This window comes from Lissotriton helveticus, chromosome 5_1, assembly GCF_964261635.1.
Source record: "Lissotriton helveticus chromosome 5_1, aLisHel1.1, whole genome shotgun sequence".
Taxonomy (NCBI): domain Eukaryota; kingdom Metazoa; phylum Chordata; class Amphibia; order Caudata; family Salamandridae; genus Lissotriton; species Lissotriton helveticus.
In genome coordinates, this window is record NC_136065.1 from 863,295,541 (window position 1) to 863,320,343 (window position 24,803).

General features: G+C 44.7%; 1 protein-coding gene across 1 annotated transcript in view; it reads left to right on the plus strand.

Moving 5' to 3' along the window:
* PARG (poly(ADP-ribose) glycohydrolase) overlaps positions 1-24,803 on the plus strand; it is a 911,041-nt gene that overhangs the window by 548,244 nt on the left and 337,994 nt on the right. The window contains exon 9 of the mRNA XM_078643350.1: positions 11,548-11,708. Within this exon, the coding sequence (XP_078499476.1) occupies positions 11,548-11,708 (161 nt within the window). The remainder of the gene's footprint in view (positions 1-11,547; positions 11,709-24,803) is intronic.

A 24,803-nucleotide genomic window follows, 5' to 3' on the forward strand; every position in this document is an offset into this window, starting at 1 on the left:
ACACATGCGCTCAACAGCAAAGAACTCTTCAGCATCATCAAGGAGTTCACCCAACCCATCAGCGAGTCTACAGACATCCATCCCTCCCTCACAAGACCTCTGCGACAAACTCAGCACCTTCTTGCACCACAAAATCAAGAACATTTACAACAATTTCGACGAAGACAGCCAACACACAGAACCCTCACCAACCACCCTGACACCTTGAAGCCAACGATTGACAGCTGGACAGCACTCACCACCAAAGACACACTGAAGACGATGGAGTCAATCCACTCTGGGGCCCCCATCGGACCCCTGCCCCACCACATCCTCAACAAAGCTGCCGACACCATCGCCCCCATGCATCACCATACCATCAACCGCTCCCTCGCGAACGCCTCCTTCCCCTACGACTGGAAGCATGCTGAGATCAACCCCCTCCTGAAGAAACCCTTAGCAGACCCCACGACATTAAGAACTACAGACCCATCTCCCTGCTCCCATTCCCAGCGAAAGTCATTGAGAAAGCCATCAACAACCAACTCGCCACCTTCATCGACGAGCACAACATCCTTGACTCCTTCCAATCTGGCTTCGGGAAGAACCACTGCACGGACACCACCCTCCTCTGTGCATCAGACGACAACCGCTCCCTCCTGGACAGAGGAGAGACAGTAGCCCTCATCCTCCTCGACTTTTCTGAGTACTTCAACAAGTCTCTCACTGCACCCTAACCTGCAGACTTCACGACGCAGGGATCCGGAACAAGGCCCTCGACTGGATCGGCTCATTCCTCTCCGGCAGAACGCAGACGGTCAGACTCCCTTCCTTCTTCTCTGACCCCACACCGCCCACCTGTGGAGTCCCCCAAGGATCCTCACTCAGCCCCATGTTGTTCAACATCTACATGGCTCTGCTCGCCCCTATTTGTCAGATCCCACAGACTCAACATTGTTTCGTACACACAACACCCAACTCATCCTCTCGCTATGCAACGAACCCAACGCAGCCAAACACAAATTCAAGAAGGCATGGAAGCAGTCACCAAATGGATGAAGAACAGCTGTCTACAACTCAACACGGACAAAACAGAAGTTCTCATCATGGGCCCACACCCTGACGCCTCGAACAACACCTGGTGGCCCCCGCCATCGGAAGCCCTCCCACCCCCATGGACCACGCATGCAACCTCTGAATCATCCTGGACTCCGAACTCAAAATGGACCGCCAGATCAACTCCATTGCATCCTCCTGCTTCCACACCCTCTGCCTCCTACGAAAGACCTTCAAATGGATGCTCCTCGAACACAGAAAGACCGTCACACATGCCCTCATCACCAGCAGACTTGACTAAGGCAACGCACTCTACGCCAGAATCAACAAAAACCTCACAAGTAAACCCCAAAACATCCAAAACTCCGCCGCCAGACTAATGCGCAACCTGCCACGACACTGCCACATCACCCAGCACCTGCACACACTACACTGGCTCCCCATCGAGGCAAGAATCATCTTCAAGATTCTCACCCACGCACACAAAGCCCTCCACAACACCAGACCAGCATACCCGAATAGCCGACTCAGATTCCACGCACCCCAAAGGACCTACGATCAGCCCAGCTCTCCCACTCCCTGGTCCCTCGCACTAGGAAGTCCAGATCGGGAGGCCGCTCCTCCTTCCTCACAGCCAGAGCCGAGAACGCCCTACCGCTCCAGCTCAGACAGACGACATCACTTCCCTACTTCACGAGGGACCTCAAGACATGGCTCTTCTATAGACCTCCTTGATGGACAGGACCATACGCCTCCCACCCATCCCCCCCATCCCCACCCCAGCACCTTGAGAACCTTACAGGTGAGTAGTTGCGCTCAACAAACCCATGATTGATTGATTGATACAGGCCCCGCCTTCACTTTCACAGCTCGTCTACGTCTCCCGCGGTTTTCATGGTGCACAGTTAGGCTGCGCTGTGTACACCGCTTCCTCAGCGCACCATGAATCCTTTGGGGTCAGTCAACCTCTAAAACTTCCTTCAAAAAACAAAAGTCTCTACGGATGCGTAGAGTCAACGCCCCTTTCCGTCTGTCTTGATGGAAGGAAGTTTGGAGAGCAACTATAGTGAAAGATTAGCAGATTTGTAGAGTTTCGAATATTAATTATCTCTTCGGATATCAGTCAGATTTCAGACTATTGGAAACAGTTAACAAGAATTATGTGCATTTTTGAGCAAGCAAGCTAGTACGAACGGGTTCAAAAGTGAAACGTGCTTACCGTGCAGGTAAGCAGTGCTTAATTTGTAAAATAATAAGTGCCGGGACCTTGACCAGGAGGCCACTGCAGCTTGCCCCTTCATCGCTTCAAATGATGGTACCAAAAGCTACTAACCCTCTCTCTCCTGTAAGTGCGACAATTCTGGTTAGTCCAGGTCCCCAAAACTAAAGGAATGACTGAGGAGGCAGGTATTAGTATTTTTTAATGTATATTGTGTTCATAAATAACTGTTGTTCTGCTTATCTCTAAATTAGATGAGCAGCGCCACCATGTGGCAGAGTATCATAAGTGTGGTGATGACATTTAAACGCTGATGCCGAGCACCGGAAACTTCCGGCTCCAATTAAGCATTGCAGCTAAGTGCTATAGGGCCTTGACACCTCTCTAGCGAGGTCGTGCTTCTTTGCTATCTGCAGTCCTCAATTAATGTCTGACTGAAAATTTCAACTATCGGATTTTTATGCTTTTTGAGGATTGCCCAATAAATATGAAATGGCTGAAGTGCCGGGGAATAGGCCATCGCAGGAGAGCTTGGCCAACCACCGAAGTACATTTATTGATCCTGGCCGGTGTTAAAGTGAGGTGAAAGGCCTTGTGGCCTGCTTGATTTGATCCAATCTCGAAAACTCCAAAGCACTGCTGTATTAATTTCTCATGATCCTACCCTGGTAATAGCTTTCAGTGCCACTTTAATCGGGCCTCTGAGCTGGCGGGTTTCCAGGAAAATGGCGGCCGACGAAACCTGCCTTTGGACGTTGTACTGTTTGTGATCATGTGCGGAACCATATTCTTTATTAGGTTAGGAATTTGAGGTTCTTAATTGTAAGTTTTGGTTATAAATAGATTTGCAAACCGTTTTCTAGATGTATGATTAGCAACGATAACCAAGGAACACATTTTAGTACATTTGATTTTAAACTGCTCGTGCTCTGTTTCTCACGCATGGCCTCTAATCTCATTTTGTTTCTCTCTTTCATATGTCTCTGATTGTACTTTTATCGTTTCCTGCATTTGGATTCTAAACCAAGTGTATTTCTCTGAGCTCGATTGGTTCTGCTACTGTCAATGTAACAGATAGTTATCTGAAATCGTAATAAGCAGCAGTACCACAGAAAACTGCACATTATATGTAGTTTCCTAAAACTTTTTTATTAATTTTTCATAACAACCGTGGGCATTGTAAACATTCGCTAGACGTCTGTGCTGCCTGCCATTTTATTTAAAAAAAATATATATTTACCTCATTTAGTGATCATTTGAGGACACTTTCCTTTAAATTAGTTTAATTGTCATTAGTTAAATGTCATTAGTTTCATTTCTGTGCTTTAATCATATATCCACTAGAAGAGATACAGCACAGTTGCACTCAAACAAATTACCTATCATAAATGTCTTTGGTTTGTGCGCCTTCTGAGAGGCAGTGCTGAGGCAGTTTTTAAGGTCTCTCCTGTTGATTATTGGCATTAGTGTAGCCATTATAATTTAAATTCTCAAACTTCATTATTCTCTAGGTTTAGAACTTAGAAAAGGGCACGCATTAGCAGTCCAAACCACCCAATGAAATACTAGGAGAGAAAATAAATATTTCAATCATTTACAATAGAAGGACGACACCCAGGATTTTTTTGATCAGTAGATGTAAGATGTTACCAAGCTTAGTTTCAAGCGGAAATATCAGGTTGCATACTTTAGAATATTTAGCTTGTTAAAGCCTGTGCATTGCAGGATGGCACACTGATTTGCTTTGAGACATGGGGGAATCAATGGCCAATCAGTGGTTAATGTGAGAGAAAAAAAATAAGTGGCGGGGCACTCGTCAGGAGGCAGCTTGCACCAGCCCATTTCCTATTAACCATGAAAGTGGGGAGAGGATGTGGCATAATGGCCAGAACTGCCTACTTCGGCGCTGGGGAACCAGGTTTGAGTCCCGGCGTCAGCTCAACATCCTGTGATTCTGGGCATATCATTCAATCTACTAGTGCCTACCATAAACAAATGTCTCCTTAACTGGTGCTCATGAAAAGAGCCCTAGTGTTGATGATTAAGTGCTGGTGCTGAGCACCGGAAACCACTGGCTCAAATTAGGCACTGTAGCCAATCCAGGATTTTTGGCTAAGTGTGCTTTTAAACTATGCTCAATGTTCAGAAAAAATCCTTAGGAAGGAGGTGTGAAGACTAAGGTGGGAGATGCACATTGAGATAAGAGAAGAAAGTTAGTACCCAACAGAAGGTGTAAAACATTAAAAACTATGTTTTCTGTGGTATTTTGGAAATATTGAAAACCTATCTGGTTTCTCAGACTGAGGACGTCATCCACCAAAGTCACTTTAAAATAAGCATGAGTGTTGTTTGAGTTTTTGTAGCGGGAGCTGGCATCTGTGTCTCGGACCGGTTTAATAGGGTTGGCAACAGGATGGAGCAGGGCACATAGAGAAAGGCATATCATGTGGCATCCCTCTGTACAAACTGTAGTCGCCCAGCCGGAGAACAGAAGAGCCACCATAGGAATGAATTTCCAATACTACCAACCCCCTTTATGTGGTCGCAATAGCAAAGTTCCTATTTTCCATGTGGCTAATCCGTAGAAATCTACTAAAATAGTATATGTCTCCAGTATGGGATGGCTCTGCCCATTGTTAATGGATGTATTGAGTACTAATTCCCTATTTAAGTGGGAGAGAGAATTAGTATTTTTTTAAAAACTTTTATTTGAGATTGGGTAACCAACCTGTTGCATTTAGAATTTTAGAATTGTAAATATAATTTAATTTGAAAAGTTTTTCTATATTTATCCTATTTTAACCTTTTAATGATGTTTTTGTATTAGTATTGATGTACCACGCCCAAATTGATTACGTATATAACAAACATCTTTCTTAAAACCCACCCTGTATCTGTAATTGGAGAAATTGTTTGTACTTTTATGGTTATAAATAACCGCAATAAAGTTATTCGAATCGAAATACTACCAAGGTGAATAAGAGGATCTAGAGACTGAGAGAGGCCTCGACTAGTTGTAAAGAACCCAGTATTGTGGACTACGGAAATTCAAACGTTTTCATGACTACAGATGAAGGCAATTCAAGGAAGCAATGTAAATGGGGCAGGGCCAACATCTGCAGTAACTCAGTAGATATGCTTTAGCTAGGGATTGAGTTCCGTCTTCTACCAGCAGCATTATAGTGTTTGACCGGGATCGACCAAATATAGTAGTGACTAAGCATAAGACTCAGTTCTGTCCCATCAGTGTCAGATAGAAATACTAACACTGCATCAGCAACATGTCCATGGAAGCATTCAGCAGCGGCTCCTCCGCTAAGTGCCCCACACGAAAAATAAAATGATAATAACATTGTCATTATTTTATTTTTACGGTACTGGCCCAGTTTTGTTGGTGGGGCTGGGCTGTCAGCCAGCAGGGGGAGGAGTTGTATATGCACTTAAATTCACATGACAATTTGGCTGGCCGTCTCAGGTCGGCCAAACCGTCATGCATACTTTGCATGTTCTCCACCCAGGCTGTATTATAGCCTGAGTGGTGAACATGCCCAGGCTCCTACTCCCTCTGTGAGCGCCGAACCACGGCTCTCAGACCAATCACGACGCTGCTATCTGCAGCGTCGTGATTGGCTGTGAGAGACTGGGTGCATGGGGGATTCCTGTTCCTGTCGTTGAGGGAATAATGGAGGAGAGGCTGCAGCCAGGTAAGTGCAATTTTCTTTCTTTTTTTACCCCACCCGCCCGCCCCACTACCATGGCCCTATAGCAGCCGCCACTGGAAGCATTACTTGAATTAGTCTGCGAACCAGGAACTTTCATTGCACCAAAGTCAGGAAGAATGTGCAGCAGATACAGTGTGGATAACAAATGTGAACTTGACATGGGGAGGGCTGGAGGTCAACAGGAGCCCTGGCATCCATTTTCTGATCTGATTCACATTGCATCATCTGCACGTAGGGAGTGAGCATGGCGATCTCAAGTGCACTAGCTCCTCCTCCAAGAAAACCTTGAAATAAATTGGCCCAAACATGCATATTGCATCACTCTTTGCAACTACATTGGCTAAAAAGACCGTCTCAGGGTAACTAATGTAATATTGCAATTCTTCAGGTTCTACCACAGCAAATTTTCCCCAAAACATACATATATGTATGTACCAATAAAAATATTTTGTTACATAGAGGAAAAGCTGCATGCAAAGCAAGCACATATTTGGCTCATGGAAAATGCAGTGTCTGTCTAATACAGTATTCCAGCCATATGCCTTAACAGAACCCAGTGCCTCGAGGAGGACCCGCCATTTTCAATTTTGTCATTGGATGTAAAGTCCGTCACGGCATCCTTTTAAGAACCTTTGACACATTTCTGGGCTAGTAATTGATGATATGAGCGCTTTTAGCCTCAAAATAGGTACATAAAAGTGCAAACTAAATATCAGTCCAATACAAGGATGAATATATTTGCCGGCCTACCTGGGGGGGGGGCTACTCAAATATCCCAGAGAACTGCGTAACTCCTTAACCGCGGCACAAATTCCGCAGCGGTGCGGGAGTACTATTGAGTGGGCGGGGCCGCGTAGGCTAACGGACGTGCACAGCACTACCGAGATAGTGCTCGCGACAGCCGTTGGCCGACGCGCGCACGCTAAGAGTTAAAAGGCTAGCCCTTCTGATCTAGTCTTTGGTACTGGAAGAAACCATGCTGCTTATTGGGACTTGTGCAATGAGTTGCTCACAGTGTAAGAGCTGATAATGCTGGTGCTTGAGCAGTTATTTATCATGCATTGGTGGTATTCATTAGGAAACATTTACTGGCATAATGTGTCTACCACATTATCCACATGTGTAAACAATGCCATGCAAACCACAACTCATACACCAGAATGAATTTTGCCCCAGAAATACAGAACCTTTGTCTTGAAGATTTCATATATTCCATAGGTTAAGTACTGTTGCCGTGTGAGAATCCATATTGTTTAGGTAGGCAACTGCCATGGCAGAATCCACTTTCTCTTGTAATTCAAGCACCATTGCAATGCAAACATGCACATTGCCCCAGTTTGGACTGCACCATCACCATGCCTGAATCCACATTGCCCAGTTAGATTATGCACTCTATTAGTTTATTATTTTGTTCACACACTATCTAGGAAAGTAGAATCTTTCTGGCATAGGTACCCCTGCTTTTTGTGTGGTTTCAGTGTGCAGTCTGCATGAAACGGTGCTTGCACTATTCACTTTGGATATAAGGTTTCCCTTATATCCTGGTCGCCGCACTTTTAACCTATAAGTCACCCCTAAGGTAGGCCCTTCAGTCCAAGGGCAGGGTGTATGGTTCTAAGTGTGTGGTACCCCTGCAGGAGCAGAGGTACCCCTGCAAACCCAGGACTCAATTTTCTGGGCTTTGTAAGTGCGGGACAACTATTATAATGTATGTAGTGGACACTGGGAAGTATAGATGTCCAACTACATAATGGCTGCCCTGAACCTGGTCATGTTTGGTATCAAACATGTTGAAATCATGCAACTAAACCGATTCCAGTGTTAGTTGCATGACACCATGTACTGAAATCAAACAAAGGGCAGGGGAGTCTCTACTCACTGTCCAACTCCTCCCTAGAGAGGTGCCCAGAGCTCCTCCAGGTGGCCACTTGATTCTGCCATGTTGAATCTTGCCCCCCTGGGAACATCTGACTGGCTAGGACAGCTGAGTGATAGGTGGTTCACCAGCAAAGAGGTCTTATTCCTTTTTAGGGTTACTTAAGAGCTCCCCTGAGGGTGAGTCCAGAGATCTGTCCTGACAACAACTTCTAGATCTGACTGCCTGTCTGTCATCTGACTGTCTAAAGACTCTTGTTGGTGGACACTGGAACTCTGCTGTTCTTCAAGCCAGGGCCCACTCCTGTGGGAAAATTCCTGCTGCATCTTTGTCCCTGCACTTTTCCAAGTTCTGCAACTCCGTGGCCATGCATCCTCCAAACCACCAAGGACTCAGCCTGCATCCCAGCCAGAAGGAATCTCCGTTGGAGTGAAGGGATCCCGTCCCTGCGTCCGCAGGCACCACTACAACAATGGCGGTTTGCTGATCCTGTTGTCCCAAGGACATCGCCCGGCTCTTTAACACAGGTGATGGTTTGTTGGTTCCCCAGAGGCCTGACCAGTGTTTCCTGCAACGTGGGCTACTGTAATCTCTCCTCAGCTGACGTGAACTGCCTCCCTGTGTGCTGCGTCTGTTTGTCTTTACCACAGCTTTTTGGCTCTCCCACAAAATATATTCAAGTTCCGAGAAGCCCCAGCCTCCATCACTGCACAGCTCTGAGAATGACATCCTGCCTGCATCCTCTGCTTCGTGGGCCTTCATCTTCTGTGTGCTGTTGAGGCTTCCCTGCGACTCCCTGTGTTTACTTCCAGAGGGTCCTCGAGGGGGCTGCATCGATTCCTGCTAGCTCTCCTGTGTGAAGTGAGGGCTGGCCCTGACTTTCTCTTGCTGGATTAGTCACACAGACCTTGCTGGTTTTGCAACACAGCATCTTCTCCCGCAACCTTTGTCTGCGTTTGCCCAGGCTTGTTGGTGCTCCTGCCGGCCACTGACCTTTCTACACTCGCTGACTGTGAGGGACAGCTCATGGACTGCTCCTGTGCTCCTGCATCATCGCCTGGGCTCACCATGCTACAGCAAGAACCTCCAAACAGAGCTGGTATTGTGCTTGTGTCACCTCCGGGTGGTTTGGACTCTGTCCCCTCTGCTTTCATGTTCTTCTCGTCCGGACTCCACGTCCTGGTTCCACCGAGCTGGTCCATGAGAGGCTGTAGCTGCTGATCTTCCATGAACCGCCATTGGCGTCCTTGATCCAAGTGGTTTCTTCGGTGTCCTTTGGGAAGGGTCCTCAAACTGTAAGATTCCAACCGCGACTTACCCTGTGTTATCCTATGGATGTTTGACTCGGTGTAACCACTCTGCACCCGGGCGCCTTGGGGTCCCTGGATATTAACCTTAGGGGGTTCTGTGTTTTCTCTGGGGTCCTCCCTCCTTGGGTTTTAGTCCCGTTTTGGTACTTACCTCACATTCCACTATTTTAGTATATGATTTGCCCGCTCGGTTGGGCCCTATATGTGTTTCTATGCTACGTACCTCTTTCTGGGTGTAGTTGATACCTCCGGGCAGGAGATATACCAATTTAGTGTCTCCTGTCTAATAAATACAAAGTATTTTTGTACTCACCTGGTGTGGTGCTTTCTTGTGTGAAAAGCTTACTGCCTAACTATAGTGGTACATGCACTTGCTTTACACCCCTCCTGAATAAGCCTTAGCTGCTTTACACAGCTAGCCCTTCAGAGCTCAGGTTTTCAGGGACCTAAACACTATCGCCAAGGTTTGCCTGGAGTCAGTGCACAGTAACACACCATAGTTGGACAATATTGACTGAGCCAGCTTCCTACACACAATAAATAGTAAATATTTGTTTTTGAGGCATTAGCTCCTTTATAATCACTTGTGTTACCTAGCTGTTACAGGTTATGCTCCAATGTGTTTTTTCTAAAGGAGTGTTTTCTAACAGAAATGTATACGCAAATTACGTCTGTCCCTAACAGTGTGAACTGTTCACTAGTGCATGGGTTACCAAATGCTCTCATCCAGCATCAACTTGCTCCGTCATCCTTACAAGGGAGCCTCGGTATCCAGGTGTAAAGATTATATATTCTTGATAACCTTGTCTCTGCTAAAGAGTGGAAGAAGGACCATCTTTACACCTGGAAGGCATTCTTGCCCCAAGGACATTTCTGCCATATAGCCAGTGACTCCGTTAGTTGCATGGTAAGATGTTATGGGGAGTAGTTTTACATACCTCAGCGGATTTGAAAACAAATGCACACTCACTGATAAAATCTAAAGTTTGGTATTTTTATTGTTTTTAGTTTCATGCTGTGCTGCTATTTGTGTTATCATGACTATTCCAGTGCTTAATTTGTGTAAAAAAAAAAGTGCCAGATCACTCATTGCAGCTTGCACTGCCAGTGACCGTACCAACACAGCTACTAAACATTGCACTTCTACAAGTGTGACAATTCAGTCTATTCCAGGTCCCTAAAGCTATGAGAATGTCTTGGACATCAGGTATTAGTGCTTTTAAACGTTTATTTAATTGATAAACAGCTGTTGTGAGCTCATCTTTAATTTAGATAAACAGCGCCACCATGTGGAAGACTGTCATAAGTACCAGTGTTGGCAATTAAGTGCCGGTACAGAGCACCGGAAACCGCGGGCTGAAATTAAGCAGTGGACTTGTTTAAAAATGCGCTGCTGGGCAGGCGGCGAGATGTACGCGGGCAGAAATAACGCATCCCTAAGTACTTTATATCGAAAACATTATCGCCCGCTGTCATTGCCTGCAAGTTGTCTGGCAGATACTTTGTTCGATTGTGTATAGTCCACATAGAGCGGTTCGACAGTTCAGTCCATTTTCTCTTTCTCCGCAGAGTTAAAGCGACCAAGATATGGTTTGACAGGTTACACCTAGAACTGTTAAGGTTAACATGACATTGAGCGTTCTGTGGGCCCTTACCCCCATGCTAACATGTGCTCTATCTACAAATGCACATGTCCTATTCATCTTCACATCTTCAGCAAAAAAGTAGCAAATGTGTTTAGTATCCGTTTCCGCAGACCTTCTTGGTCAGTGCATGGGTTAGCTTGCATGCCACACTGTGAGGGCTGACACGTGCTGACAGGGTGGCCCAAATTGCTTGACCACTCAAATTCTAGAAAATATTAAAACAAACCATATTTGACATTTAAAGTAATTAAAAAGATAGCGCTGACACTGATGCATTTATGTGTGTATTTCCACTGGAAATGTTTCATTGACATCAGCACTTCTTACATTTTCCAGGTTAACGTTCCTTGTTTACCTTCTTCAGTGACAGGAATTCCGTAAAATCAGGCTGCACTTTTCTAAAAGCGAAGGCTCGGCGCTGATTTTCAATTGCTGGCGAAGCCCTTACATGCCACTTGATGTCGGGGGAGCAGGCATGTTTCCCCCGCCGCGGCGCGCTCTGCTGCCCTGTTTATTATTATTATTGATTAGGAATCTGCAGTTTGTCAAACAGTCTTTTCCCAATCATCCCAGATAAATGGCTCTTGACTTTAATGGTGCTGCAGATTTAAGCACCCAGCGGCCGCCTTGAACTTACTCACACATTCATTTGACAAATGTCGTTTTGTTTCCCCTTCTCCCCGTTTCCCAAATTGCTGAATGAATGACCTCCGTCTTGCTTTTCGTTTTCTTGCACCAGCCGGTACCGCTGCTGAAACAAAAAATGAACCACTCCATCACCCTGTCGCAAGAGCAGATCGCGTCGCTCCTCGCCAACGCCTTCTTCTGCACCTTCCCCCGTCGCAACGCCAGGACCAACAAGTCGGAGTACTCCTCCTACCCAGAAATCAACTTCAACAGGTAGGAGTAATCTGCATGAAATCTCAGAACATTGGATGCATATGGTTAGTGCGTACATTTTATTAAATGTCTCAATATTTGTAGTATGGTCCGATTATAGCCAGGGCCACTGGATTTATGCGGCAGGGAAGGACCAAATTATGCGTCAGTGTTTACTGAATCATGCGGTAAGAAAAGGCAAATGATGAGGTAAATTTGTGAAGATTTTGTGATAGTATTAACACATTATTTGGACATTTTTACACTTGTAAACACTGTTTGGCATTAGTACCAGTCTGATACCTAGATGCAGCAATAAGCAAAAAAAAGATGACCAGGCAACCTTTGCAAAGGGCCTTCCCTGCGAAGCAGCACATATTACCGCATCTTTGGTAACTTTTGATCTGTTCGAGAATGAAATGTTTTTGTTAAAATCTGCACATTATGGATTATGTGGCAATTCTTGAAAATCCATAATTATGTGGAAAAGGCCATGTCCGCAAAATCTCAGAATTCCAGTGGCCAGGATTATAGCAAGCGAGGGTCTAAACAGTGGTGTATTTACAGAATATATATTCAAATGTAGCCTGAAATGTACACTCCAGATAAATTAACGACAAATCACAAGGTTACTTTGATCCATAATGAGAAACCAAATGCAAATCCTAATTCTGGGACTTTCTTAAAAGTGCTGACGTGCCGTGAAGTGAATGCAATTGCGTTGGCCATGCAGTGCAACATTCAGTGGGAATTGCTGTCTGGTGAATCCAGCGGTGTTGGCCTTGGCGCTGCAGTATGATGACGTGTGCAGTTAAGTCAATGTAACGATGCTTGCGGTGACCCTGAAGGACAATGTTGTCAGGTGCTGTGAGTTTAGTGCAGTGGTCCTGAGCCTTCGGGTCAACAGTGCTGTGCCACGTGCTCATTCCACCAGTTATTTATGAGGCAAGTGTAGGTACCAGCTTTGTTCCTCTTTCTCTCATTTGTGATATTTTTAAAATAATTGACTGCTTGAGGGTGTCTTGTAATGCACGTTCTTTAGCGCTATTCAAGTGTACACAGACACACCCACACAACTCAGTATCCTGAAATACTGAATATATGCGTGGCTGCTATTAAAACAAAGGTGAAAAGTGCAAGCCCTGGTGCACACTCTCATAACACATTTTCAGGACTGGGTAGGCACTTGGGGCCAGATGTATGAACATTCAGTTTTGCGGGTCGCGAATTGCAACTCGCAAACACGGAATGTACTAATGTGTCTCAAGACACATTTAGTGATTCCAAATGGGGTCGCAAATTACCTGTCAAATCAATATTCAGGAGGCAGGTCGCAATTTGCGACCCATTGGGAATGAGCTACCATCAAAGGAAGGTGGCCTGCTGGGGACAGCAGACAACCATTTGCTTTTTAAATAAAGTAACACTTTTTTCCAAATGCATCCCGTTATCCTTGAAGGAAAACGGGGTGCGTTTAAAAGAAACAAATGAAAAGTTTTCTATTAATTTTTGTAAGGGCAGGCAGGGGTCTGTGGGAACACTGCCTGCCCTTAAAAAATATTTTCACATACATTCACAAAGGGGAAGGGATCCCCTGGGACCCCTTCCTGTTTGCGAATGGCTTTCCACCTACTTGAAGTAGATGGTAAACTGTGATGCGGTCGTAAAAACATAGAAGTGCTATTTCCCATTCTAAATCCTTAGATTAAAAAAAACGAGAAGCGAAGTCCACAGTGAATGTCACTCCAGACACTGCTGCCTTTTCACAGTTGAAACGTATTATAAAGGAAAATTATATGAAAACTGCATATGAGCTTTGGAATTCTTGGCACTCGGTAGCTCAGCCCAGTCCCTTGAATTCTCGGCGAGCAGCAGCTCAACAGACTGCATTCAAGAACACAATAGTTTTGTTCCTCTCCCTGCACATCCTAGGTCCTCTAACTGCTGACTCATCATCCGGGCCTTATAACTCAGTCCGTAATCAGTCATTGACAAATTAGCTCCTATTCTCTCACAAAGACCTGAACATCCATTGCGGTAGAACTTTGTCACAACTAGAACAAGAATAGAGGTTATGCTTTTCTTTCTTTACTTAAACCACGGCAGCCAATACAAGAACACCAGCTTATTCAACACAACATTAAAGGAAATGAGACTTATCCTAGCAATCCAATAACACCCAACCCTAACAAAGTCCACCGCACCCTCCAAGTTCTCCTCTTGCACTTGGATAGGATAGGCTCCAGAGCTTTGTGTACATCAAGATATCCCTCACCATCAGCCCTGTACTGAAAGCACTGTTAGCCTCTATAGACTCCATAAGCTTAAGCATTCCTCATTATGAAACACAGCAGTATTGCAAATGTGGATTCGTGCAGAAAACATGTTTTGAAGTTACTGTATAATCTTGCTGATACCCCTGATTTCTATGAAATTGCTGTGCCAGTCTGTTTTTTTGGCATGTGCACTCACGTTCTTTTAGTCTCGCATCATATTATAGAATGAAATACAATTTTAGAAAATATATGGTAAACAAGAATATTATATAGCTCTACACCAGGGATTCCCAAACGTTTCTATAATGAAAGCCACAACTGATCAGTGAAAATCACCTTGAGCTACTAACGAGTATCATCAATGTTACGCTAGAGGCCAGATCCGACCAGGTTCCAGTCTTAGCCCTCACTCTCTGGATTACCAGGAGTGACCACTGCTGTTCATCAGACAGCTTTACCTAAAGCTTGACTGCCACCACGGCTGATATTCATCATTCCCACACCATAGGGCGACTGACTCTGGAATCTGGGGATCACGTTTCCATCCCCGGCACCGGCGGCAGGTTAGCCCAGCACCATGTGACTCTGGGCAATAGCTTGCTTAATCTTCCCGACGACCCCCAGCGCCTAGAGACCCTAACGGGTGATTGTGCGCTTTACAAATGTGGATTATTATTATTATTATTATCAACACAACTGCATCACAGTGCGGTTTTGCCACGTTGTGATTGGTTGTGTTGCTGCCCTGTATGGAGATTTGACATTGGTTTGACAGGCTTCCATTCAAAGGCCTAGCAATCCAATGTCATTGCTTCATAAAATGTGGAGGAGGTAGCAGTACTTAGCTCCAGACCGAATGAATGATGCACTGGATTGGGCTTCACGTCCACTATTTACTTGCTGGCAGCCAGCTGTGATTTACGCATGTACATTACTTGGAAATTGTCCTAGAAAATACTGTAGTATTTCTTTTCATGTTAGGAATGGAAAGTTGCTCAGGACAAAAAAGTGCCAATTATCCAAGTATCAACAATTACTGCAAGTTTTATGTAACATGCATAGTTCAGACAGACAGCACAACCGGCTAAATGACCTCAGGTTATGTGAAACTACCTCTAATATGCCAAAGAAATGTGATTTATGTTGCTTGCTTGGCTCTGATGTTAGAGGCAAACACAATGACACATCTTGAAGGAAGGAAAGAAGAATGTAAATAAGAAAAGAAGGATGAAAAGTTCAAATGAAGTTGGATGGAACGTAGGCACAAAAGAAGACTAGAACGAAGGAGTAAAGGGTGGAAAGGGAAAAAGAATAGGGGAGGAAGGAGAGAATGAAGCTTGGTTAAAGAAGTAGCAAGATAAAAAAACGAAGGACCAACGAAATAAAGATCGAAAGAGAGAAGGAAAGCAAAAAATGTAGTCAAATATTGGAAAGAAGAAATGTAAGACTGGTGTAAGGGCGATGGAAGGAAAGAAAATAAAGAATTAACAGATGTAAGGAATACAAAAAGAAAGGAATGAGAGAAGGTATGAAGAAAGGACAAGATGATGAACAAGTATGGGAATTAAGAAGAAAAGATTGAAAGCAAGAAAGAAAGTTAAACCGGAATCTAAAGTCCAGAAAGCTAGGAAGGACAGATGAAATGAAAGCATAATGGACGAAATGTGGAACAAAGGAACGAGAGGGTAATGGAAAGGGAGGAAAGAAGGAATGATAAAATACGTCCAAAGTATGGAGAGAAAAAAGGAAAGAATACATGAAAGAAATAATTCAGTACTTGTAAATATGCAGTTTTTGGCCAATTCTTTTAAAATCATGCGTTAAAACTAATCAGTCGGAAGCATTTTCCTCGTGTGAAGAGTTGCCATTGGCTCCTTAATAGGAAGGATCTCTCCCTTTGCTAGGACATTTCGTTTCATGTAGCGCAAAGTGGGGGATATTTTATGTCTTTTGGCTTCTTTACTGGAAATCCACTGATAGGTTTCCCAGGCACCCTCTCCTCTTTCCACTATTTTCCTGATTAATCAGCAGTGCTTAGGCTCCTCCCACCTCCGATAGCTACATTCCTGTTGTATAACATTAATAATGCAACAGCAGACTTTGTATCCTTACTGTTTACGGATGATGTGGAATGTACTGGAGAAACCCACCCCCATTGTCTCCATGAGTCTATCTAAAACACGTCAGCCCCTTTTCACCTTCTTAGCCTGCTTCCTGTTCTTGCGCTTCCTGTTCTTGCACTTCCTGTTTGAAAGCCTGACTGCAGGACAGGACCAGTTCGATTTTGATCTTATTTTACAGTTCTCCTCTCTTTGTGGCTGGCCAGCGTCATGTAAAGAAGTTATTTGGATAATGTGTGACATATCCCAGCCTCTGACCCTTCCCCCATTGATGAATTGGAAGTTGGGGGGGGGGGGGGGGGACTGGGTAGGATGGCTTGTCTTCAAGGCGGTTAGGTTGGAAAACAAATTTTATGAAGGCAAATTATTTTACTTGGTTTTGGTGATCCTCTTGGGCTTAAACTTAGTAAAAGATCTTTCCTTTGCCCTCAGGCTTGACTTGCTTCACTTTAGAGTTCAGCTGGTGGATAACCTTTTGATTTCTTCCAACCTGGTCGTCGCCGGTGAGAATAGAGACTGGTTATTTTGTAGAAGGCTAGCATTCAAATTGAGTCGTAATGCAAAGCAAGTAGAATCTTTCTGTCCTTTTTTTGTAATCTACTTTTAAATTCCATTTCACAAAACAAATTATAAAGTACAGGGGATCAATGGTTCATGTCACCGCCTATCGCTTACCACTCTCTACATCTCACTCACTATTGACATTTCACCCCAGCTTAACACATAAGTACCCTTGACTATTTACTATGAAAAATCTTCGCTGTTTTCCATAGCACTGCTCTCCCCACCCACTCTTCCATCCCCAGTTTCCCATCTCCTCACCAATAGTAAGGGTCGTACATAACTCTCCATCCCAGATGGAGTGTCATTGGCAGGTCCTCTGATTTCTTTGAGAAATGGAGAAAAGGCTGTGCTGGAATCTGATTAAAGGGTAGTCCTGACAACAGAGAAAGTGGTTGAGTTTAATATAGTAAAGTGAAAATGAAGGAAGCAAGTCAGGTTTGTCTCAACTTTTCTTTTCTTAATAAAACTGTTAGTGTGGACAGGTATTCTGTTACCCAGTTTAAGTTCTGATCTCTATTAGTGGTTCACCTTATTAATCTGGTGGTCCAGAAATGTGCCCAGGCTGCCTTTCTTTCCATGATCCTCCCTCATGGTGCCGCTCGACCGTTTTTTGAGTGCTAGGGCTTTTTCTCACTTAGTGATTGTATTAATAGCTTGTTTTGTTTTAGTGCAAATAATTCTGAGTTTTCAATATCTTCTGATAAGTCCTCCAGTAGGTTCTGATCCAGCATCGATTCCTATTTTTTCCCTGTTTCGGCCTCTGAGAAGGTTACGGCCACCCTCAAGTTTTTTTCTCATCCCATTAATTCACTGTGTGATTCATTCTGTACTATACTCTGACATGGTTTGTTTGTTATTGTTCTGTACGTCTTGTCATCTTCTAGTTAGCCAGTGGTGGTGTATCTTCAGTAGTCATAACATGATGCCTTTGATTCTTTATACGTCACGTTATGTAACCATCTGTCTTTAGGCCGCTTAGTAGGGGTGGGCCTAAAGGAGGCCAGAGTCGATTTCGTAGCTGGGGCTGAAATTCTCTTTCCAATCTCTGTGCACCCTCCAAGTTGTACACGTTTGATCTCTGCCCACCACTTCTCATCCTTGTTTGTGCTTAGTTTTGAGCGTTACTGCCAGTCCTCGCTCGTCTTGTTAGCCATCTCTGGCTCAGCTCAACCATGCCTAGATTCCAGGCACCAGCGCAATTCATGCAGAGTGCATTTCACCTCCAGATGTCTTTAATGGATCTGGCAGTTTTTGCTTCCTCTACGAAATTCTCTCTTGGAAAAAAAAAATCTAATGTGTTTTAGTTATGATTATTTGGAATCATGTCCTGCTCCAAGTGTAGTTGTCTGTGCCCCCAAGATTGAATCTTAAGCTAACTTTTTGATTTTAAGTTGAATGTGACTTTGAGTTGTGGTACCTTTTTATGTAATAGACAAGATCTTGAACTACGGCATTAAATTATTTTTGAGTAATGCACAGTTCTTTTATCGTGACAGCAATGTATTTGGCAGTTACCCTATTCTTCTCAGTGGAGTTTTGCCTCTGGTTTTGCACTTGGGTCGAGCTTTGCCTTATCAGCACAGCCTTCACTCAGCCTGCATATTTGCTGCACCTCATTGGGCAGCAGCCGAATGCGCACCAAAGGCAAGCCTGTCTGCGCCCATCCATGCCAAGACTGCGCCCGGAACCCTGGCCTTTTGACTAGAATACAGAATGTACCTTCCACGTAACAAGGGAGGAGCTTCGAGATCTACAGCAGGGGAGAACCCCTTGCTGTCATCAGATGGACATGGAGGCCTTAGTTGGAACTCAGCTATATGTCTGACCTTCCTGCAATTTTTACATGTCTCAGTCGGGCGTTGGCTCCACAGAGAGCCACTCACCCTCCTTCCCTTCCAGCGAACACGCTTGCATGGGTTTTCTCATCAGTGCGAGATCCCTTATTAAGTATAAGGTCGATTTCAGGGACGTTGTCTCGCTTCGCTAACCGAATTGGGTATTTATCACTGAGACGTGGGCTAGATACTGCTCTGGCCTTGCTCTTGTGGAGGCAATTCCCTCTGGTTATGTCCTAGTGAGATTTGACAGGGTAGGCAGATTAGGTGGAGGTCGGGGCATTCTCTATAAGGAGGTAAACAACCTTTACAACGCAACTTTTACCACGCAGTGCCTTTACGACGCAACTTTTACAACGCAAACCATTACAAAGCATTGCGCTGGGGGGCGCTCTAGGATAGGGAATAGGTTTAATTTACTGTCCAACACCTTCCCTACTATCCACGGGGACTGGAGTTGGAATAGTAAATTAAACTATTCACTATCCAGCGCCCCAAAGCACTATGCGTTGTAAAGGCATGCGTTGTAAATACTGCGTTGTAAAGGCATGTGATGTATAAGCATACGTTGTAATGTCATACATCCCTATAAGGATGACTATACCTGTCGCATTGACCCACTCACTACATCTCTTGACCTGTTGAAGGCTTTATACTTCTCAATATCATTTCATCCGACCGACAGCTTCACTGGTATTGTGCCTTACCGCCAACCTGGATCGAGGTCATCATTTAGCCAGGATTTTGGCAACCTTCTAGAACCGTACCTGGCAAGACCTAACCTTACCCTTTTGGGTGATTTTAATTTCCACCTTGATAATACTCTGTGTAAGGATTCTAGAAATCTTGTGGAAACTTTAGGCTGCTGTAGTCTGCTACAATTGGTCAAGAGCCCCACTCATGTAGCGAGACATATATTAGTTGGTATATTTTCTAATGACTCCTGCATCACGGTACGAGAGCCTATACCTCTCTCTTGGTCAGACCACTATGCCATCCCTTTCAACCTCCAGATCCCTGTATTGGGTACTATGCCAATCAATGAAAGGGTAATTGAGAAGAAGAGAAATCTTAGTCGCATTAGTAAAGAGGCTCTTCTCAACTTACTTAATAACCATCATAGTCCTTTTCACCTGGACGCTAACTTGGTGGCTACTGACTTCTCCAATTAGCTTTTATCAGCCATGGACACTTTAGCTCCCTTTAAGGAGCACTATGCGGCTAGAAAAAACCCTCTTCCCCCTTAATTCTCTGATAGACTGAGAAGATTGAGGCAATCCTGTCGTAAGCAGGAAAGGATCTAGTGCTTAGACCTCAACCCTGCTCGAAGAGAGTTACATAAACAATGCTTGTGGGAATATAAAGTTGCTATTATTGAGGAAAAAGTCCAATTTTACTAAATGGCCACAGAATCCCTCAGTTCTTTCAGAGACCTCTTTAATGTTATTAACTTGCTCTCCTCCCCCTCAGGCCCTAATGTAACGGACTCCCCCAGGAGCTCTGGGATAGAATGGCAGACTTTTTCCACTCAAAAATTATGGATTTATATTCCTCTTTGGAAGCTTTTAATACAGATATCCCCCTACCAGTCCCTCCCACCCCCATTGTAATGAGTCCATAACCACGGTCGACGTACCCAGATTACTTACCTCCTCCCCCTGTCCCCTGAGCCTATGAACCTCCTGTTAGGGGGAATTACATCAGGCTCCCCGTTGGAGGCATGCCCTTTGAAGATCTGGAAAATGGGAAGAGAGGCCATTGTGCCCCACTTCACTTCAGTACTTAATGTAGCTATTTCAGTGGGACTGTACCTCATCCCCTGGAAGACGACGGTGGTCAATCCTCTTTTAAAAAATGCCGTCGCTGGATCCAGCTGAATTAAAGAACTATTGCCCTATTTCCGTGTTGCGAGTTCCAGCCAGAATTCTGAAGAAACATCTGAATTTTCATCTGTTCGGTTTTGGGGGAGCACCAGCTTTCTGATGGTTCGCAGCATGGTTTTAGAAGTGATCACAGCACGGAAACAGCACTAACCTCCAGAATCAAATATCCGTGTTCAGGTTGATGCATGGCACACCACGCTGTTGATTCTTCTTGACCATACCGCAGCCTTTGATACTCTATCTCCTGTGAGACTGGTGGAACGGCTCGGGGAGATAGGGGTTGGGGCCACGGCCCTCATGCTACTTACCTCCTTCCTTAGTGATCAGACACAAATAGTGAAAATGGGTCCATTTTACTCGGCTCCCAACAGCTTGTTATGTGGAGTCCCACAGGGCTCCTCATTGAGCCCGACCCTTATCAACATTTATGTTGCCCCACTGGCCAAGGTTGTCCGATCCTTTGGATTGGAAATGTTGTCCCATGCCGGCGACACACGAATCAGGGTGTCTATTACCCACAGCATCAAGAAATCTGCCACTAACTTCAAAAGCTGTATGTAGGCAGTCTCTTGCTGGATGGTTGAGAACTATCTCAAACTTAACGGGGACAAAACAGAGGCCTTGACCTCTGGGAACCAACTGAATGTTTCGTCCAATGATTGGTGGCCACAGACGCTTGGTTCTTGCCCTTGTCCGGTATCACATGAAAAGAGCCTAGTGGTCATAGTGGACAGTTCTCTCTCTCTGGGTCTTCATATTAATAGAACTGTTTCCACTAGCTTTGGGATTTTTAGGATTCTCAGAAAGATTTCCCATTTTCTTTCCTTCGCCTCCCGAAAGCAGGCTCTTATTGTTTAGTGCTGTCCATACTGGACTATTGTAATGCCCATTATTTGGGCATTAATAAAGGCCTTGTGCGTCATTTGCGGCTAGTGCAGCCAGGCTGGTGATGGATCTTCCTAAATACCACTCAGTTTCAGGTTCTACCAACAAGCTGCACTGACTCCCTTCAAATCGAAGAATTTTGTTCAAGGCTCTTTGTCTGACTCATAAGGCTTTTTAGGACCTAGGCTCAGATGGTATGAAAGGGTTTTATCGGTGCTATGTTCCCTCCACACATCTTGGATCAGCCAGTAAAAATCTGCTGGTAGTGCCTAGGTTTAAGAGAGCTAAATGGGGAGGCAGAACCTTCTCCATCGCTGCTGCTAGGCTCTGGAATTCAATCACTACTGATATTTCTGGACTCGTGTCTCACTTTGTTTCGTAGGGCCCTGAAGACCTGGCTTTTACAGGTCCTCCAGTCTCAGACCAACTTTTATCTCTGTTTAACAGCCCCTCCCACAGCGCCTTGATGCCCTCGGGCAAAGTTGCGCTTTAGAAAACTAATATTCATTCATTCATTCCTCTTTGTTCTTGCTTGGTTACACAAAAATCTTATGGCAACTTCCCACCTCTTGTGTTACTCGGGTGATAGTTATTGGTTCCTGTACTCATTTCAGGGCAACTATGCCTTCATACGATTCATTTCACAAGCTTTTCCATTGCTTACTTGGAACGCCATGACCCACGTCCGGTGCCCTGCTCTGTTGTCCATACCAGTCCAACCCACTAGAAGTTGTCTTCCTAAATTAATTGTTGTCAGAGTGTAGATTTAAATTGGATGTAACCAGCAACATACTGAACTACAGCTTTCCATTAACTTTCATTATTGCATGGATTTTTTTTCTCTTACAGTACACATAAGTAGTGTATCTTGCAGTGTTATCTTCGCACTTATATTGATTGCTGGCATGCCACATCTATCGCTCCTTGTGTTTTTGATGCAAATGCGCACTCATTGAAGGGCTAAACGGCTGCATGCAAAAATAATTGACGATTGAAGTGGGTGCAATGCTAAAATACTTGATTGAAGACTAAAGTTGAAACGATCAAATGGGATCAATAGCTTGTACGTGCCTAGTGGTTATGTTAAATGTCCATGACCTTCTCTTCGGTCTGCTGCAGACCCCCAGAATGCCTAACTAAATAGCTGTTGAAAGATCTTCAGTTTGATTAGCATTGATGTTTCTGCGCCTGCTGGTGAGATGGAAGGTCAAAGACAAATTGTGGCTCGCCTCATTGGCCTGCCTGGTTGGGTTTTGCTTCGGTCTTGTCGTTAGTACAGTGGTCTGGCATTGGGACAGAACATCTTGCAAGAAGAAACGGAGGCTTGCTGGATGAAAACCTGCAGTTGCCAGCGATTTATCAATTACTTCAATTTAGAGCCGGCATTGCTGTGCTTTTGCGTTTGATTTACAGTCCGCCTTAATTGGATGGATTTTCAAAATTTGAATTAATGTTTTGGCTCCTGCTGTTCTAGGAGCAAATTGATTATCCTGCATTCCACTCAGGGAATTGCTTTTTTTTGTCGTGGTTCTGTCTTCCAGGGCTCAGTTGCTCTGTGATCCCTTCCAGGAACATACAGAATATATATGATGTGAGGTGACAGTAATTCATATTGGTTCTTTATTTTGCCGTATAGACCGGTTCATATGTTAATATTTTATGCTAGGAATTGTAGAAAGCTAGCTGAATTTAGTAATTACCTATTTTTAAAGATGGGAATGAGAAATATACTTTTATTTACCTTTAAAGCACAAACGTACCTGCAGATTTGAGTAGCCTGGTTGTAACTGCGCTAGGAATGTTTGCTAACAAGTGATCTGCTGTTTTACACTGTCCTAGACGTTCTGTTCCTTACTCGCTTCCTTCTCAATGAATTAAACCTCTCATTGATACCCTCGTCAGTCGGTTGAGATCAGCGTATCATTGTATTCTTTTTTCAGTAGGACGCTCACCTTGATGGTTACAGTTCACTGCTGTTGCCTTAACTCCGACTGGCTTTGCTTGTGAATCACAGAAGTAAATGACCATGTCAGTCTTACATCCGAATGTATATAATAAACCTGCTAGCGCTTTTATTTAATATTTTATTGATTTTTGTAAGAACAGCTCTTATCCCTTTGCTGTCTGTCCAAACTATATGTGACAGATCTGACTAGAAAAGAGATAGTGTGCTTCTGCTGAGAATCCGGACGTATAAGGAGGAATGACCACCTTTCCCCCTCGGTCCTGTACAGGCCAAGCCTGGCAGCCAGGGTCTGGGTCACTATTGCGCCTCCTCAGCTGATGGAAAGCAAGATGGGCCTTGTTACAGCTTCTGCAGAGCAGTCAATGTCCTCCCTCTCTCTAGAGAGATGATTTATGCAGGGTCGGGCTACTTGTAAATGTAATGTATTGCGACTTATATAGCGCACGTATCACCCGAAGGCATCAAGGCGCTTGCCTTGGGAACCCGTCCTGGCTTTTCCCTGTGAGATAACCCCTACTGGGTATCCCCAGGGTGAAAGCCAGGCATCCCGCAGCGGGTGAGCCGCCGTAGTGGAGATTAAGCAACTATTGCCCAGAGTTGCAGCGTGGGTCCCCATGATTAGAATAGGCACCGAGGCGAGAATTATTGAGTCCGTGGACATTTTTGCGCTCAGGACCCTGCGGCGTCAGGAATTGAACCCTGGTCCCGGGCCAGACCTCTGCATCAGGGTCTGCCGCTCTAATCAGTGAGCCACACTCCTCCACACTTTGTAAGCACTTGTCTTACTTGTTCCCAGCTGAGGATTTGCCCACTTGGCAACTAGCCCAACAGTTGAGAGGAAACGGTGTGAAGTCAGGGGAAGTGTCCTGGGCACTATACAATTATTGGTTGTAATTGTCAAGCGACCTCCGTTCATAACTGTAAAGTAAGAGAGTCAGCACTTAGTGGCTGGCTGTCTATTTCCTGATGACTTAAGGCACACACAGCAGCTCTCTGACAGGAGTGCAGGGTCACCGTTGGAGGGAAGGACAGGAGGGAAGCTTCTGCCAGGACGCTGTTCCTAGGTGGCCCCAGAGTGCGAACCTGTGCTTGGTGGGGCAGGGGACAGACAGAAAGCCATCTCCCACCTGAACTGTATTATCAGTCATGCTATCTTGCTTTAGTCTCAAGGATGGTATAACATGCCTTCGCTACCTATCCTGTGCTCCCTGGCTGAGAACTTCTCTCAGGGTGTGAGCAGTTTCTACATAAATAACAGTAAGACTGTTTATCATATTTACCCGGTCTAAAAAGACCCTGTGGTCCTGACAATCCTACATTTTGGTCCACTTCTTCGGGGAGGAAGGCAATCTGCCTACACTGACTGACATACTGCTTCATTTGCTCAGAATATCTCAAGTTTTTTTAAAGTCTGCCTCCGAAGAGGCTGTCTGAATCTATCCTATGATTTACCACACCATGCAGTCCTTTACGCAAACTCTTTGGGGCACATGCATCAAACCATTTTGCTATCGCAAACAGTGCGAATCGCATAATTCGTCCGGTTGCGATCTAATAATGGCCATTTCAGATGCAGGTACCTTTTTT